This window comes from Mastomys coucha, unplaced genomic scaffold (assembly GCF_008632895.1).
Source record: "Mastomys coucha isolate ucsf_1 unplaced genomic scaffold, UCSF_Mcou_1 pScaffold2, whole genome shotgun sequence".
Classification (NCBI taxonomy): domain Eukaryota; kingdom Metazoa; phylum Chordata; class Mammalia; order Rodentia; family Muridae; genus Mastomys; species Mastomys coucha.
Window position 1 is genome coordinate 5,561,121 of NW_022196902.1, and position 15,424 is coordinate 5,576,544.

The following is a 15,424-nucleotide window of genomic DNA, read 5'->3' on the forward strand; positions in this document are numbered from 1 at the left end:
AAAAAACACCAAGAAGAAAATGAGTTCTTCTAGGAAATTCTGAGAGTTAAGCCTGGCTGAAGGGAAAATCCATGATAAACACTCCCAATATCAAATGAGACCCAAACTTACTCCCAATAATTGCAGCATCACTGGAAATCGAAAGCATATGCTTATTTCTTTATCTAAAAACTCTTCATGTACCTGGGATAACTCAGGCATTAAGTTTCTAGTTTGTAGTAGGGCTCTTAGGGCAATTAACACCCTCTCCAAATGTTCATGGAAATGAACTGGAAGAGTCCGTTCGCCTCTCTGAACCCAAAGTTCACCATTCTCTTTAGCTCACTGAACAACAGACCCATATACTCAACCAACTTTCCAAAATTGAGATCCTGTCTTATACACGTATTTCTTGAGTATACTAGTCAATATTTTGATTAAGATAAACTCTCTGGAACTAGTTTGCTTTGCTCACATTTATTCCTTCAGTGCCTACTGCATTGCCCAACACAGAGCAAACAAACCCGAATTACACATTGAAAAATAAGAAGTTCAGTTTGAAGGCTTGACATAATGGCAACGCTGAGAAATTCTACAGTTAAAGGAAGGTGACTGAACTGTGTGCTTGCTGCAAGGTACTGCTGTGTGGACTTGGATGTGTCCCCTGGAATTCAGGTCTTGAGAACTTTGTCATCAACGCACTAGCACTGTACAGCCTGGCCTCCTGAGGACAAAACCTTAATGAAGAGATGAAATCCATTACAGAAAGGGCTCTTGGGACGGGGTAGTTGTCTTGCTCTCTCAGGCAAGCTACCTTCTGAGGTAAAAAGCATCCTCATCCAATGCTGGTGTTTGCCATAGACTTCCAGCCTCTAGAACTTTGAGTCAATCCATGCACACTTACTATAGATTACCCTCTCTCGTGTAGTCTGTGACAGCATCATCAAACAGGCCAATAGAGACAGCACCCCACTTATCCCAGTGTCCTCTGTCTCTATAACATTTATTAAAATGTTAGGCAAATAATTTGTACTTTAATATTTATTTATCTTGCCTTGCTTTTCCTTCAAATGAGACTTCTCTGAAAGATAAGAAATAAGGAACCAATGAACTGTTAGAAAAAAAAAAAGAGGAGCAGAAGTTGACGCAATTATTTTGGAAGACAGGAAATTGTCCCAGGCCTGGAATTTGGTATGAAGTGCTAGCATTGGCCTCTCATTTGGCCACTGCTAGCCTAGTAATGACACTTAAGTCAACTGTTTGAATTCTAGAGAAAACTTATGTGAATTAAGTGTTGATGGATAGTGCTTGGCTCCTGACATTGATCAAGTAATCAATAAATGAAGGTTTCTATTACCAGAAATTAAATAATTAAAGTGTCTTGATCAAAGCAACACTAATCAATGTAGTGGGTATTTTTAAGGATTTAACATGACAAATTTTTGGAAAGGGCTCTGGTTAAATGGTTCTGAGATTGAAAAAAATTATTTTTAGAAATAGGAAAAGGTTGGAATTTAGATCTGAGTCTCCTCTAGACAGAATTGACAACTGTATCAGCAGCATTTATACACCCATATGTTCTGCTAGCCACACACCTATAGTCTAACTCAACTTTAATAGCACATTTATAGGACTTTGTGAATGACATCAGTAAAAGAGAATGAAGATCCTTAATGAGCTCCAGGTTTCTGAACTGGGCAGCTGGACAATGATGGGTCACTAACCAGTAAGGGGTAAGATCAAGTTCCTTGGTCCATTTTATTTAGGCTTTAGTTAGTTAGTTAGTTGTTTGTTTTTTAGCAAAACTAAGATGGACCATTATAGTATCTTCTGCTATAATCTACAGAATCCACCATCAGAGGCACCTCATCCCCAGTGCCCCACTGAAGTAGGCTGACCTTCCCTCTAGGTACAGCAACTCACTCTTTCATTTTCATTAAGAACTCAGTAAACGTGCATCGCAGGCCTACGGCACATTAGACTCCATGCTGGCTTCTAGGAACACAGAAGTAAACAGCACATGCTGGCCAGTTCTACCCTACGTGTAGGAAAAATTCTCTAAACAAAATTATTACCAGTTCCATCAAGAAGGGTTAGACGATTTCATAAGAGAAATTAGAATCCAGTGAAGGATTCATAAGAAAGGGCTCATTCTACTCTTGGCATATGTGGAGCCAGAATTTTAGAGTGCTTTACTCTTTCATCTTAATTTTCCTAGGGAAGAAAGCTAAGTTGGTACATTGAGATGAAGTTGAGCAAGAACGGGTAGGCGATCTGGGACCAAATGATAAAAGGTTTAAAACAAGTATCAGATGGATAAAGAATGAAGTTACCTAGGTGGAAGAAAGAGAAGGATGAGCTATGTTGATTGAGGGTCTAAACATCCTTGGAAGGCATGGGGCCAAAGCATATGTGTCAGCATGGTCATCACAGTTTTCCACACAGCCTATGTAACTCCACAATTAGGGCTTAGGGAAACCAATGGTGAGCCCACACGTGTGCTACCCTACTACCATCAGGAGATCTAAAGCAGATGGGAGCAGACTATGTTCCTTTATTCCAATACAGTACTCTAGTGGCCTGCAATACTTAGGCAGAATTTGAGGTCTGTGTTCCAACTCACCATTTTGCCTGTTCTCTGCTCCCACCTAAGCCAGTGCTTGAGTACGGAGTGGTTCTGTTCGTTGGTTCTTCAGTCCAAAGGAGCTGACTTGTGTCTAATGCAGAGATGGGGAGGGTAGGTCCATCACTGACTAGGACCATGGGAGTGTCCAAGGCAACAGTGCACTGATCCTCAGGGGGCAGAGGGAGGGCAGGAGGGGATGGCGGTGCTGTGCCAGGCAGCAGAGTGATGGTCGCCTTGGATTTGCCTGTGGCCTGCTCCTCTGGTCCAGCAACAACAGTCTCCTCTGGCATGAGGCTCTCTACCCCAGTGTCTGAGAACTCTCCTTTAAGACTAGGCGTGTCAGAAGTGGTTGTGTTGGGGGACAGTCGGGACGCCACCAGCTGCTTGCTAATTTTCTTCTTGCCCCTTGTGGTTCCGGCTATGCCTGCTTTGCCAGCGAGTGACTCCTTGGGGGCTCTGGGACGAGAAGAGGTGGAGGAGGCAGACGGTGAAGCTGACACTTTGGAGCCGGTTGTTTTCTTTGGGTGAGAAGAACCAGCTAAAACAGACACATATTTTTTCGCATTGAAAATCAAAGAAAACAATAATTTTTAAGTGACTGATTTGCAATTGCCAATGGCATTTAAAACTCTCCCTTTAGAATACACTGGATCAATATTAAGAAAATCAGTCAATAACGATGATGGTCATGTTTTCTGACCTGCCCTCCCCCGCCAAGCCTCTCTCATGTTAGAGGCAGCAAGTGACCGACCCGCATGGTCAAACCTAAGAGCAAGAAGCCTCCATTTTCTCTCTTCATCTTCACCTGAAACAGCCAAACAGGACAGCGGCTCTTTGTCCTTTGAGTCCCTCTTACAGACTCTAAAGAAAAGACTTGGTCCTATGAAGGGACAGCCATTCCTGGCAAGCTGGTTGTGAAAAACATATGGGCCTTTCTTAATGACATTCCTTGTGTCTTCCTGGGGATGGAGAGGTGGCCCATATTGAGAAGAAGCAGAGTGTATACTTCCAGCCTTTTTCTGGGTCACAAGCAAATTAATTTATTTCACTCCCTTCCAAGTGTTAAACTCTAAGGCAATGTTCCCAAAGCTCCAGGGAAGGAGGCCTGTCCTGATGGTCTACACTTCCACATGTTATAGTGAGGAGGGACAAGGAGGGGGACAGTCACAGTGCCCCCCTGCCCCATTCAAAACATCAAAATGCAAGGAAAAATGTTTGTTGGGGTTATATGCATGAGTAGAAGCTGAATAATCTGAAGATGAAGAACACCCCTCCTGGCACTTGCACTTGTGAGCATGTATGTGTGCGCATGAGTGTTTCTCTCTCTCTCTCTCTCTCTCTCTCTCTCTCTGTGTGTGTGTGTGTGTGTGTGTGTGTGTGTGTGTGTGTGTATGCCCATGAGTGTGTGCGCGTGCGAGAGTGCATACATGTGTGCATGTGTCTATCTAGTTTCTCACGTTAGTACTCTTGATTGGGTCTTCCTAGATTACTTAGTTTGGTTTTGAGGTCCTAGGCCCAAAGGACTGACTTGCTTGTTTCTATCTCAGCAGAAGCTGAGACTGACAGTGCACCCCACTTCACTCAACCTTCCCAGAATTCCTAGTCCCGAGCACCCGGACCACCTGCTTATTTTGACTGTTTAATTAATGTTCCGGACAAGTTTTCAAAGGACTGCCAGGTCACCTGCACTTACTTTTGGATAGAGGTGACTTCAACTAAGTCATTTCTGGGAAAAGGCAGTTAGGTAGCCATTCTCTTTGCCTTTGAAACACATGCTTATGTTTAAATTTTTCTTTATGTCATCCTGGGAAATCCATTTAAACTCCCATGAGAATACTCTTTTTGTTTCATGGCCTCTCTCTCTGCATTTTCTCCAAAAATCTCTTCTGCTACAATGCTACGTATCTTACTTTCCCAAGAGAGAGCTAAAGTTTCTTTCGCCTAACTCTCAGAAATGTCTTGTTCCAGGCCATCCCACACTGCACACAGATATCGTGGCCACTTACCTCTGGAGGCAGCTTTATTCAAGCCAGTGAGAGAGTTGAAATGAAGAGCAAACACAAGAACAGACAATGAGACAGATGACTTCATTAATTTTGACATGTAGAGAAGCCAGTCTTACTTAGTGTCAAGATCTGAGCTTACAAGGGTTCTCTCTGGTTGTAGTAATTAGTATTTTAGATACACACAATAGCTGGATTTCCTCTTTGCCAAATCTGGGCTTGTCTGCAGAGTTAACGAACCTTATAATCTCTCTCTGATTACAAGTTAAACTCATTAACTATACATTCTTTAAAAAAAAAATCTAACCCCACTCTAAATTGATTTTTTAAATAAAAAAGACACCAAGGGCTTTGTGCTTAGACACATTCAACTATTTTCCTAGTTAAACAGATTCCTTCTGCATATCAATACTAGTGGTATCACTTTTAACATTTTTGAAATTTTTTCTTTTTTTTTGAAAGAAAATATTTAATGTTATCTTGTTTTAAAGAAAAAGGATTCCCTCCCTCCCCCCAGGCCTGGAGTGAAAATTCAAGCCACATTTTCTTTTTAAATCTCTTCTAACATGAGAGGGCTTTGTTGAGATCAACCTGCGTTAAAAAAAAATAAATTTCACTTCTGAATTAAAATGTTTTGTTAATAGCAACAACAAGAAACACAACATTCTGGCCAAAACATCACTGTTCTAGACTGACGGGTGGAACTCTGGGGCCTCTACAGAGGTAAAATTTTAGGTGATAGCTGTTTTCAGATGTGTCATGGAAAATCAAGAGCCTCAGTGTAACGTCTGCATCTCAGTGGCAGTCCTGGGAGCAGTCATATTCATGTACAGAAAGGCCCCTGCACCTGTAACATTAAGGCACTGGATAAAGTGTTAGTTCTCCAGTTTTCTATCCTCTCGGGAACATCATACGTGTACACTAAATCTTCAAGAAAGTGTCTGTAAATGATTCGAGTCCTATTATCCACGGTGTGCCCAGCCTTAGTGTTCATCATCAGCTTCCTCCCCAGAGTCTGAGCTAAGTCTACAGTGAGCTCGCACCACCTAGAGTAGGATCGAGGGAGGAAGTGTGTGCAAAGCAAGATCTTAATTCCCAAGGGCAGAGTAATGGCTTGGGAATTTCCCTTCCTTAGTAGCTCAGTGCCTGTCTCATGTCACCCACCACTGCTAGGCTTTGCTAAGGCCAAGGGGGACATACAAACACCAATAAGAACAGACAGTGCGTCCCCAAGGAAATGACCCTTAGGCTCTGCTGTCTCGGCATTCTGAGATATTTTACTTTAGAGAGATTAGAAGAGGCCTGTGCAACAAAGATCAATGCTGGGAAGACAGGAACGCAGGGAGAGGTCTACATGCATTCAAAGAGCTCTTACATCACCAACTAAACCCTTCTTTGAATTTCAGTATGACAAACATAAATGGCACAAGGAAAGAGATAACACTAAGGCAAATCCTGGTAGTTCGTTTCTGGGAAGCTGCTCCCCATGAGATTTATTACTGTACAAAAGAATTTTTATGCACACATTTATGGGGAAAAGCCATTGAGCGTGGGAATTTTGATCCGTGTCCTTTCAAAAGTTAGATGACACAGCTGGGGTCTTCTATTCCACTAGAGGAATGGAATCTTCACTTTGCATTAAGCATGTAAGGTTGAAAGAGAAAGCTGGATAGGGCCATATATGGCGTTTGCGAATGTCCATTTGTGATTCGTAACGGCAATGTGTGATTGCAGCACAGTAGGGCATTTTGACCCAATGGTGTCCTGGGGTGGATGTGAGCAGGCAGCAGTGGGCATACAACTCTCAACCCATCAAAATAATGTAAAGTGGTGAATGAAACTAGGATGTCATTGACTCTATATGAACCGTTGTCATTATCAGAGGACAGGATGTTAAAAATTTAAGACATTGCAATCCAGTAAATACATCAAAGACCCGTGTCACATTTAACACACAAGACTACATTATTTTAAAAAAGAAACACCAACAAAGCCACCCTGGGCAATAAACTCTCCTGGGCAGCAGGTCAGCTGAAATCTAGATACTGTTTCATTAGGTCAGCATCACTCCTAGGCACACTAAAGGAGTGGGTCTATGTGTTGACTGTGAAGACCAAGTTTAAGAGCTCACAATTACTCTAAAGGCCACAAATTTCTCTAGTAGATAGCCACTGGGGTTGCACCCTGTGACAACAAAAGACTACACTCCTGGAAGAAGCCACAGACCCCATATCCCAAGCCTGACATCCTGGACTCTCTACCCCAGCATGCACTAGGGAGTACTCACCAGCCTCCCGGGATGTGTTTCGGCTTGTTGGCTTGGGTGGAGGAACGGGGGCCTGCTTACTGGGAGCCTTGACATTTTTTCTATTAGGAGGCACTTCATCCCCTTTGTGGCTGGCCCCAGCTGTGGCCCCTTTGGGAGGTACAGGAGATTTTTTTGGTTTAGGTTTGAGTTTAGGTTTAGGAGGAGCTGTAGGAGGTAGAGCAGGAGCAGCCGGTGTTTCAGAGTGGATTTCAGTGTTCTCTACAAATGAGAAAGTGAACAGAGCAGACTGATACAGACACACATGACAGAAAAGCAGAGAGCAAGACATGGTGACAGTGATAATATGCAGGTGGCTTTATGACATTTGAGAACCAGGCAGTGTTTGTACCAGAGGAAGCCAAGTTTCAAGGGAAAACAAAGACTAAAAGACAGACAGGGGAGGGGTCTCTTCATCTACCCATCATTCCTTTCTTTGATAAAAGGGTGGCGTAAGTTACTATGACAAAGTTATACCAAGGATCAGTGTAAATGTGCACTAGGCATCAGCTTTGATTGTGGCCTTCCATGTGCGATTGCCAGGTGGTGACATGAGTGCTAAATGCAACACAATAACCAACTTAGACACAGGGAAGGACCCTCAAGACAGACACACACTGTAGTAACACACTGCAGTGGGTGAGACTTACAACCCGAAGTCTTAGTGCTTCTAAACCAGTCAGGTATGTTCTACACTCTGGGGGACTCCAGGGGCTTTGGACACCAGGCATTTTGCCGTTACTTTCTACCATGAGTACCTTCACATTTCCCCAGAGGAGCAGGGCAGCTTCAAATTTGACAGTGATTTCTTCCACCCTTTAGATCAGAGCCACAGCTCTAGGTATGCAGAGTGCAGAATAAGAGAGTCCACTTTGTCTTATAATATGCACTTACAGAATAGTTTTGAAAGGACAAAGCACAAACTTCATAGAAAAAAATTGTACATAGGAAGAGGAGCCGCATGAAAGCTGGAAGAGAAACAGCATCGTTCTGGGGATTCTGAAGGCTGATGATGGACCCACGTCTGTATTATTTGTAATAGTGACTGAAGTAAATTAAAATACGATTCCAGCCCAAAGAGCCAAGGGGTTGTTTCTTTGTAAGTGGAGCACAATAAAAACTAAAGACAGGGTCAATACAAGACAGTCTTTAGCAACTTCATCTTTTCAGTTTTGCATGACCAAGAAAGGCATGGCCTATGTCCTAATCCATTACCATCTTCTGCTTTCTTTCTTGGACATGCCACATACAAACCCTAGCAATACTTTGGGGACCATGGAGCTAAACTCTTCAGTCTTCCAACTCTACCATGATAGTTTTCTGTGAGTGCCTGCCACACTGGGGATCCCTAAGTTGTATGTGTATATGTAAATTTGTATCTAATCAAACAATGCCTTAAAAGTCATGTCTATTCAATGAATGTGATTGGTTGACAGTATTGGCAACTGGTAGAAAATATTCTTTACAATTTGTATGTGGGTGGTAATGAATTAGGTGATTATATATATGTATATATAAATATACATTCTACATATATATTTATATAGTGATTATATATATAGTGAATATATGATTCAAAGGTTTAGTACGAATTGATGGTGGAGTAATGGAACACTGCCCTTTCAAGGGGATGTTATGAAAGAGCTGTGTGTTCATTCTGGCTCTGGAAGGACATGAAGCTTCACAACAGCAGTCTGGAAAACAAGCTGTCTACTCCACTTCCAGGCTTGGCTCACTCCTCTATGTAAAGATCTGAGATCAATAGTTAGAGTAATCCAGGACTACATGTGTCCTGTGCCTGGTCTGGGAGGCACTTCTGTTCTAATTCCTCTCTTTCAACCCATCTGTCTCCTTCCTGTCTTCCTTGGACTTAGTTTGGAAAGACACTGTGCAGACACATAACGCTGGTCTCCCTGAGAACCCTGCTGACTCCAGTACCCTGGCCTGCACAGAGCTTTGCATCTCATGATGATTGCTTGTGAGCTACTTGTTCTCTTAGAGGGGAATCTGCTTTTAGACAGAGGCCACTCTTCATTCTCGTTGTGGTCTCTGCTAGAGCTTTATGCATGCTAGTTCTCCAGTACTGTTGATGAAACAACCACATGTTGACCACGTGAAGGCCCTGGATACTCATACAATGGAGATGATGTAAACCAAATTGCAGATCTCATGCTGTTATACTGGAACAGACTGCAGATAAGATTCTGTGTCTCAAATATCTAAGGACACCTACTGAGAAAGAATAACAGTAGACCAAGAGCCTAGAAGACCTTGAGGAAGAAGTTTCCTCTTGCCAGAAACGGCCCAAGGTCACAATACCAACTGTGGAATGACATGCCTTCAGAACCCCAGAAATGCTCACAGAGCCAGCATTGGGAGTGGCACCATATGTGCTTGCTTTAGAATATTTTTTAGACAGAAGTATGTAAAATGCTTTAAAGCCATGCGATCTTCATTTGCTAATACAATCAGCTAACAAGGAGAATGATGCTATTGAGTGGACTGGCTTGACTCAGAGAGCAAGTCCTGAAAAATTATGGAGTTAGGATCATAGGAGGGTGGGTTTGCTTGAGAGTAAGCTCACATGAGTGTGAGACCAGAAGAGAGGCAAAAGTGAAGTGTTCTGTTTTTATTTTTTAAGAATTCAAAGGTGTAGGACTGAAGAAGTAATTCATATCTTTGTTCTTAAGTAATTTCTATTTAAACTAATTCTCTGTGATATTACTCATGAGTGATATTCTTATTTTTGCCCAGAGAATGGCTCCCATTCTTAATAGCTTTCTTGTTTGGTGGCACAGTTCTACAGGGCTGTGTCCACACAGGAGGGAGCTGTAGCAGCTGTGTCAATGACACACCAGCATGCGTGGCATCTCCTCACGTGCTGATGCTATCATGGAACTCACTTGGCTAGAAAGAACTAAATGTACTAATATGAAGAATAAGAAAACCAAACCTCTCCCAGCCATTCCTTGACCTGTAAGATCTGTCATTTTCTCCTGAGAACATCAAGGCCTGCTGGGTTAACTGATATAAACCTGTCAACAATTTTTTATTACATTGATAAGGGAACCACTTCCTTTCTACTCTGGCCAGTCACTGAGTAGCGATGGCACCCAAAGGGACTAGGGACAAATCACACGTGGATATGAAGTTTAAAGTTGGAACTAATGAAAATAAAAGGCATTTGTCCTCTCCCGACCAAAATCTTCACTTGACTCTCTTTAAAGTCTGACTGCTTTCTCATTATGCCCCAGAAATATTATCATTAAAAAGTATAGGCAAATCTCTTATTATCAGTATTAATAACCTTAGCTAGAGGTTTCTATTGGAAGAGGTTAAGGAAAGTCCCACAAGTACTCTGTTTAATATCGGAGGGCAGCAAATTAATGAATTTCCAATAGCTTACTAATGTTTTAAAGGCTGATGACTGTGTACGCAAATGATCACAGGGCTTCAGCCTTCTGGAGAAGATGACTTCTCATCAACAGGCTAACTTAACGAAGCCCACCCCTTTCCCCTTTCATCTCTGGGAGGATTTGGGTCAAGAGAAGAAACTCATTTAAAGCCATTTCTAAGAGTTTTCAAAATGTCTATACAATCCAAATGAAGTTGGGAAATGTTGCCATACAATTCAGAGACAAACCTTATGGAAAACAGGAAACATACAATTTCCTGAAGATCCCTTTTGATGTGCATGGTAAAATTTATTCAGAGGATTTTTGGCTAAACTTTTTCTTATAAGATATCAGCTCAAGGTTTATGTAATCATAAGATTTGGTAGAATATAAGTTGGAGTTAGGATGGATCCACAGTTAGGAGTTCATGAACATCCTAGAGGGCCCCATCATACATATATTTTACAGTATCTGAATCTGGGCCCACTGTAGAAACCTTTAGAGAATCCTTTGCAGGAACAGCGTAATTGCCTTCGACATAATTGGAAACTTGAAAGTGCATGAGCAGACCACAGAGCAGAGATGTAGCAGTGAAACCTTGGCTGCTTATGGGTATACTTCTTGCTGTATCTTAGAAACATCTAGAAGCTAAATTACTGGGCTGTGTGGATGAACAAGCTACTTACTGCTGCCAGAGAGGGAGTCTACTCTCGTGTTTTTGAAGGTCTCAAGAGAAAACTTTAGTGAGGAGACCATTTCCAGGCAAATGTAACACCTGACGAGCCCAATCCTTTTGATTCCTGCCATTAGTTAGCTCACCTTACTAACACAAAAGCAGATGGTACACTATAACTGTACGCGTCCATCAGTGGACTCGCCTGTTTCTCTTCCCTAGCCTCCTTCCCATTTGCAAGGCTCCTCCTCTGTGCAGGCTCCTGGTTGTAGTCACTCCCTGGTTCTCAGTGTTGGGCTGGGCTACAGGAGGTGATGGGAGTCTGTTTCTTTTACCTGTCTTCTCTTCTGCCTGTTCCTCCAGAGGTGGTGTTTTCTCACACACAGAGTCATTCCCTTCTTCAGGTTTCCCTACAGTCTCCTCTTGGGAAGCTTCCTCTCCGATGTGTATCATGTGCCCGTTTGAATTTTCAAAGTTAACTGTTACATCTCCATCTAAAATTGGAAAGAAACACCTAGATGTCTAACTTGATGGCTTTCTTTAAAATTCGTTTCCCACTCACTAGGGCTGCAGCATCTGGGTTCACGTTTCTGTCCCTGGGAACCAAATCACCATGCTTTCCCAACTAATTTCTCCAAAAGGAGAGAGGCATAAAACTCCAGGTCTTGAGAGAAAACAACAGTGGACAGATTCCTCTGCCCCCTCAAGACAACCCACATGGCCACTGTAATCACACAGTGCCCCAGGCCAGCAGGGTTCCTCTGTCCTTGTATTTAGGTTTTGCTGAAGTAAACACTTAGGTGTTTCTTTTGCATCCAGAAACTGAATGAAGGAATGATCTGGAAAATGGAACAAACATTGGAACACGTCAAAACCACAAGATGAATGCAAATATACAAATAACATGAGATGCAATTACACATAAGGAGTCGGGGAGCAGAGGATTTCCAGGCACCAACATCTGTGAGCATGTCAGACAGTGTTTAAACTAACTGTGAGTGTGTCAGACAGTGTCCAAATTAACTGTGTGTCAGGCAGTGTCCAAATTAACTGTGTGTCAGACAGTGTCTACACTGTACATACCAAATAACTGTGAGCATGTTAGCCAGCATTCACACTACACAGCAATGTAACTGTGAGCATGTTAGCCAGCGTTCACACTACACAGCAATGTAACTGTGAGCATGTTAGCCAGCGTTCACACTACACAGCAATGTAATTGTGAGCATGTTAGCCAGTGTTCACACTACACAGCAATGTAACTGTGAGCATGTTAGCCAGCGTTCACACTACACAGCAATGTAACTGTGAACATGTCAGACAATGTTCACACTACACAGCAATGTAACTGTGAGCATTGTTAGCCAGCGCACACTATATAGCAATGTAACTGTGAGCACGTTAGCCAGCGTTCACACTACACAGCAATGTAACTGTGAGCACGTTATCCAGCGTTCACACTACACAGCAATGTAACTGTGAACATGTCAGACAATGTTCACACTATACAGCAATGTAACTGTGAGCACATTAGCCAGTGTTCACACTACACAGCAATGTAACCGTGAGCATGTTAGCCAGTGTTCACACTACACAGCAATGTAACTGTGAACATGTCAGACAATGTTCACACTACAGAGCAACGTAACATTACTTTCGTTCAGGGAAAAGATGTTTTAAAAGTTATTTTCATTTTTAAATTTTCTTCATTATGGGGACAGTAAAAGAGAATTACAGCTAGAGAATGCACATCAAAAACTAGATACAGAAGAATTTTTAAAATTCACAGCTTAAAGTAAAATTCCTCATGTACTCTAAATCATAAAGACTAATTTTAACCCATGACCTTTAAGTCCTGAAGGTGTTTAAAATTCAAGGAATTTGTAGAACTCAATGATGCTTGGTGATATTGTCCCAGCAATTATTCCCACACATACAAATGTTAGAGGCTCTGTTGCCACCATAAGAGAAAAATTAAGGAGCCTGAGTTTTTATTTAAACTAATTGAAAAAAAGTATCAACAGAGTTGTTTCTATTCAGTTTTTTAAATTAATTTTGTGCAACATCACTATAAAATAGAGATTATTTCTCAAATTTTCACTGACTTGCTTCATAATGAAATTCACAGTCCTTCTTGTTAAAAAAAATCATGACATTTTCATAAGGAAGATAAATATGGAATTATGCCATATAAAAATGAAAATGGAATTGTTACTCAGTCATGTGGTTCCTTTGGACCTATATCTGATTCCTGTAGAAAACTAAAACAGACAATAATAACCCAAGGCAATGCAATTGCAATTAAATCCTCACAATTTCAATAATATGAGGTAAGAATTATTGGAGTTGAAGCAATTAGTTTTAAAAAGAGGAAAAGGGCACATATAATACACTGATAAAATAATATAAAATGGACAGTTCCAAACAATTAAGAAAACCCCCCACTGTCATTCATATGTATATATATATGCATATATATGTATATATATCCCTACTTTTAAAGTAACTCAAATAAAAGTTTTATTTGTGTTTTCTGTTTTTAGTTAGCAGTATACTAAAGTCATGTTCATAACAATTTAATGCTGTTATAAGTGCTAATACATTTATCAGGTTAAATAACTTATTTTTAAAACACTAGAAAAATATAGAAAATTTGAATATAATCACAATGGTATGCATGAAAAACAGTCAACTATGTGGAAAGATACGTATTCTGAGTCATGAAATAAAACTAGTACATATAAAAGTAATGGCAGGAAAAAAAGGCCATTTGTAGGAACTATTAAGTTCACAAGAGAACTGAAGTCATTGAGTAGTGTTTATACCCTGAAAGCTTTCCTAGAAATCTGTCTTAAGAAAAATTATCTTAGGATTAAAATAAATTCAGTCCCTGATATAGTAAGCTATGCATTTGAAATACCAGCCCAGGAAGAGAAGATGGCAGTCAGTGCTGAACCAGGTCTAGGTTACAGGACCACGTGACAAATGCTGGAAGAGTCTGTCAGTGCTAAGGAAGGAAACCCACAAAACTCACATTCAGCTTAAAGTGAAAACAGGAGAACAGTTACACAGATATAATCGTGTGTGGCCAAAAAGAAACTAGATTAAGAAATCAGACTAGATTCAGAAAGCGATATGAAAAGGAGGTGTCAGGGAAGCAGGTCAGATACTTTTGTATGCCCTCATGTAACTGCTTTGAGAAAAGATGGAGGGAAGGAATAAATGGGGGACTGAAAGTGGACTAGCCATCTGTGAGACCTTCTTAGGAGAGAAGACTATTTGGTGAATTCTCAGATTGAAGTCAAACTTGGTGTGAAAAACACAGCATGGAAGGTAGAATAACTATTGACAGTTACAGGTCAGGGTGGGATGAGATCACAGCCAGGGCAGCTGGAGGGACTTAAAAAGTCTATCTGGTCTACCAAAGGAAGCTCATAATTGACAAAAACTGTCAGGAGCAGTGTCAAGAATACAGAGGCCTTGAAGGATCCTCACTAATGGAGAGAAGCTGTGACAAGGCAAGCAACAGGGGCCAGCCTTTCAGACAGGGATTCTCAAGGGAATTGTTTTGGGGGAGAGGAAGGTGATGAGTATTATGAATAAATAGAAAACTTCTTTCTCTAGCTCTTGGCTGAAACCTGGGAGATCCCCAAGGGGCATTCTTGGGCACTTTCGACCATTCTAGTGTTCTACAGGAGAACGGTGCTAAATTATGAAGTAAAATTCAGCCAGGTCCACGACACTTCCGAATTTGGCCTGCAAGCTCCACCATCAATCCCAATAAAAGGTTTCAACCATAATGTCCCCTTCCCTTTTCATCAAGATTTTAATTTTATTTTTAATTATGTGCACCTGTATATGTGTCTACACATAGGTATATGCATACAAATACAGGTCTCTCAGAGTATAAGAGGCTGTCGGATTCCTTGGAGTTACAGGCAATTGTGAGCCTTTACTGTGAGTGCTGGAAAGTGAATTCATGTCCTCTGCTAGAGCAGTAAGGACTTTTTAACGGACAAACAATACCTCCAACTCCTCTTTCCCTTTCTTTAAAATAGTCTCAAGGGATACTGTACAAATGGATGGGTCACCACATAAAGCTGATTACAAAGGGCTCATCTCCAAGCCTGTGCTCTCTGCTGCCTTGGGAGACTGACAGGAAATGGACCTGGATACCGTATGCCTGTCCCCTCCATACCTACTGTCTGCATGCCTACCTCCTGGAAGCTAACCTCCTACATGCCTATTTTCTGCATGCCTACCTCCTGCATGCCGACGTTTTGCATACCTACCTCCTATATGCCTACCTCCTGCTAGGAAGGGGAAGCATGAGCATTTTTCATTTTTAAAGCCCCGAGGCAGGAAACAAATAGCTTCAAGGTAATAGCATATTGAAAAATACAAAAAGCTCATTAACAAAGATGAGGGGAAAAACTTGACAAG

General features: G+C 41.5%; 1 protein-coding gene across 10 annotated transcripts in view; it reads right to left on the bottom strand.

Annotated features, from left to right (window-relative positions):
* Nucleotides 1–15,424, bottom strand: part of Phactr2 (phosphatase and actin regulator 2) — a 261,938-nt gene that overhangs the window by 35,922 nt on the left and 210,592 nt on the right. For 6 of the 10 annotated variants that reach the window (XM_031380440.1, XM_031380433.1, XM_031380435.1 and 3 more), the window contains 4 exons: nucleotides 11,317–11,475; nucleotides 6,896–7,135; nucleotides 4,612–4,623; nucleotides 2,603–3,143 (listed from right to left, as the gene is read on the bottom strand). In XM_031380440.1, coding sequence (XP_031236300.1) covers nucleotides 2,603–3,143; nucleotides 4,612–4,623; nucleotides 6,896–7,135; nucleotides 11,317–11,475 — 952 coding nt within the window. The remainder of the gene's footprint in view (nucleotides 1–2,602; nucleotides 3,144–4,611; nucleotides 4,624–6,895; nucleotides 7,136–11,316; nucleotides 11,476–15,424) is intronic. The other 4 variants (XM_031380436.1, XM_031380439.1, XM_031380431.1 and 1 more) reach the window with 3 other exon arrangements.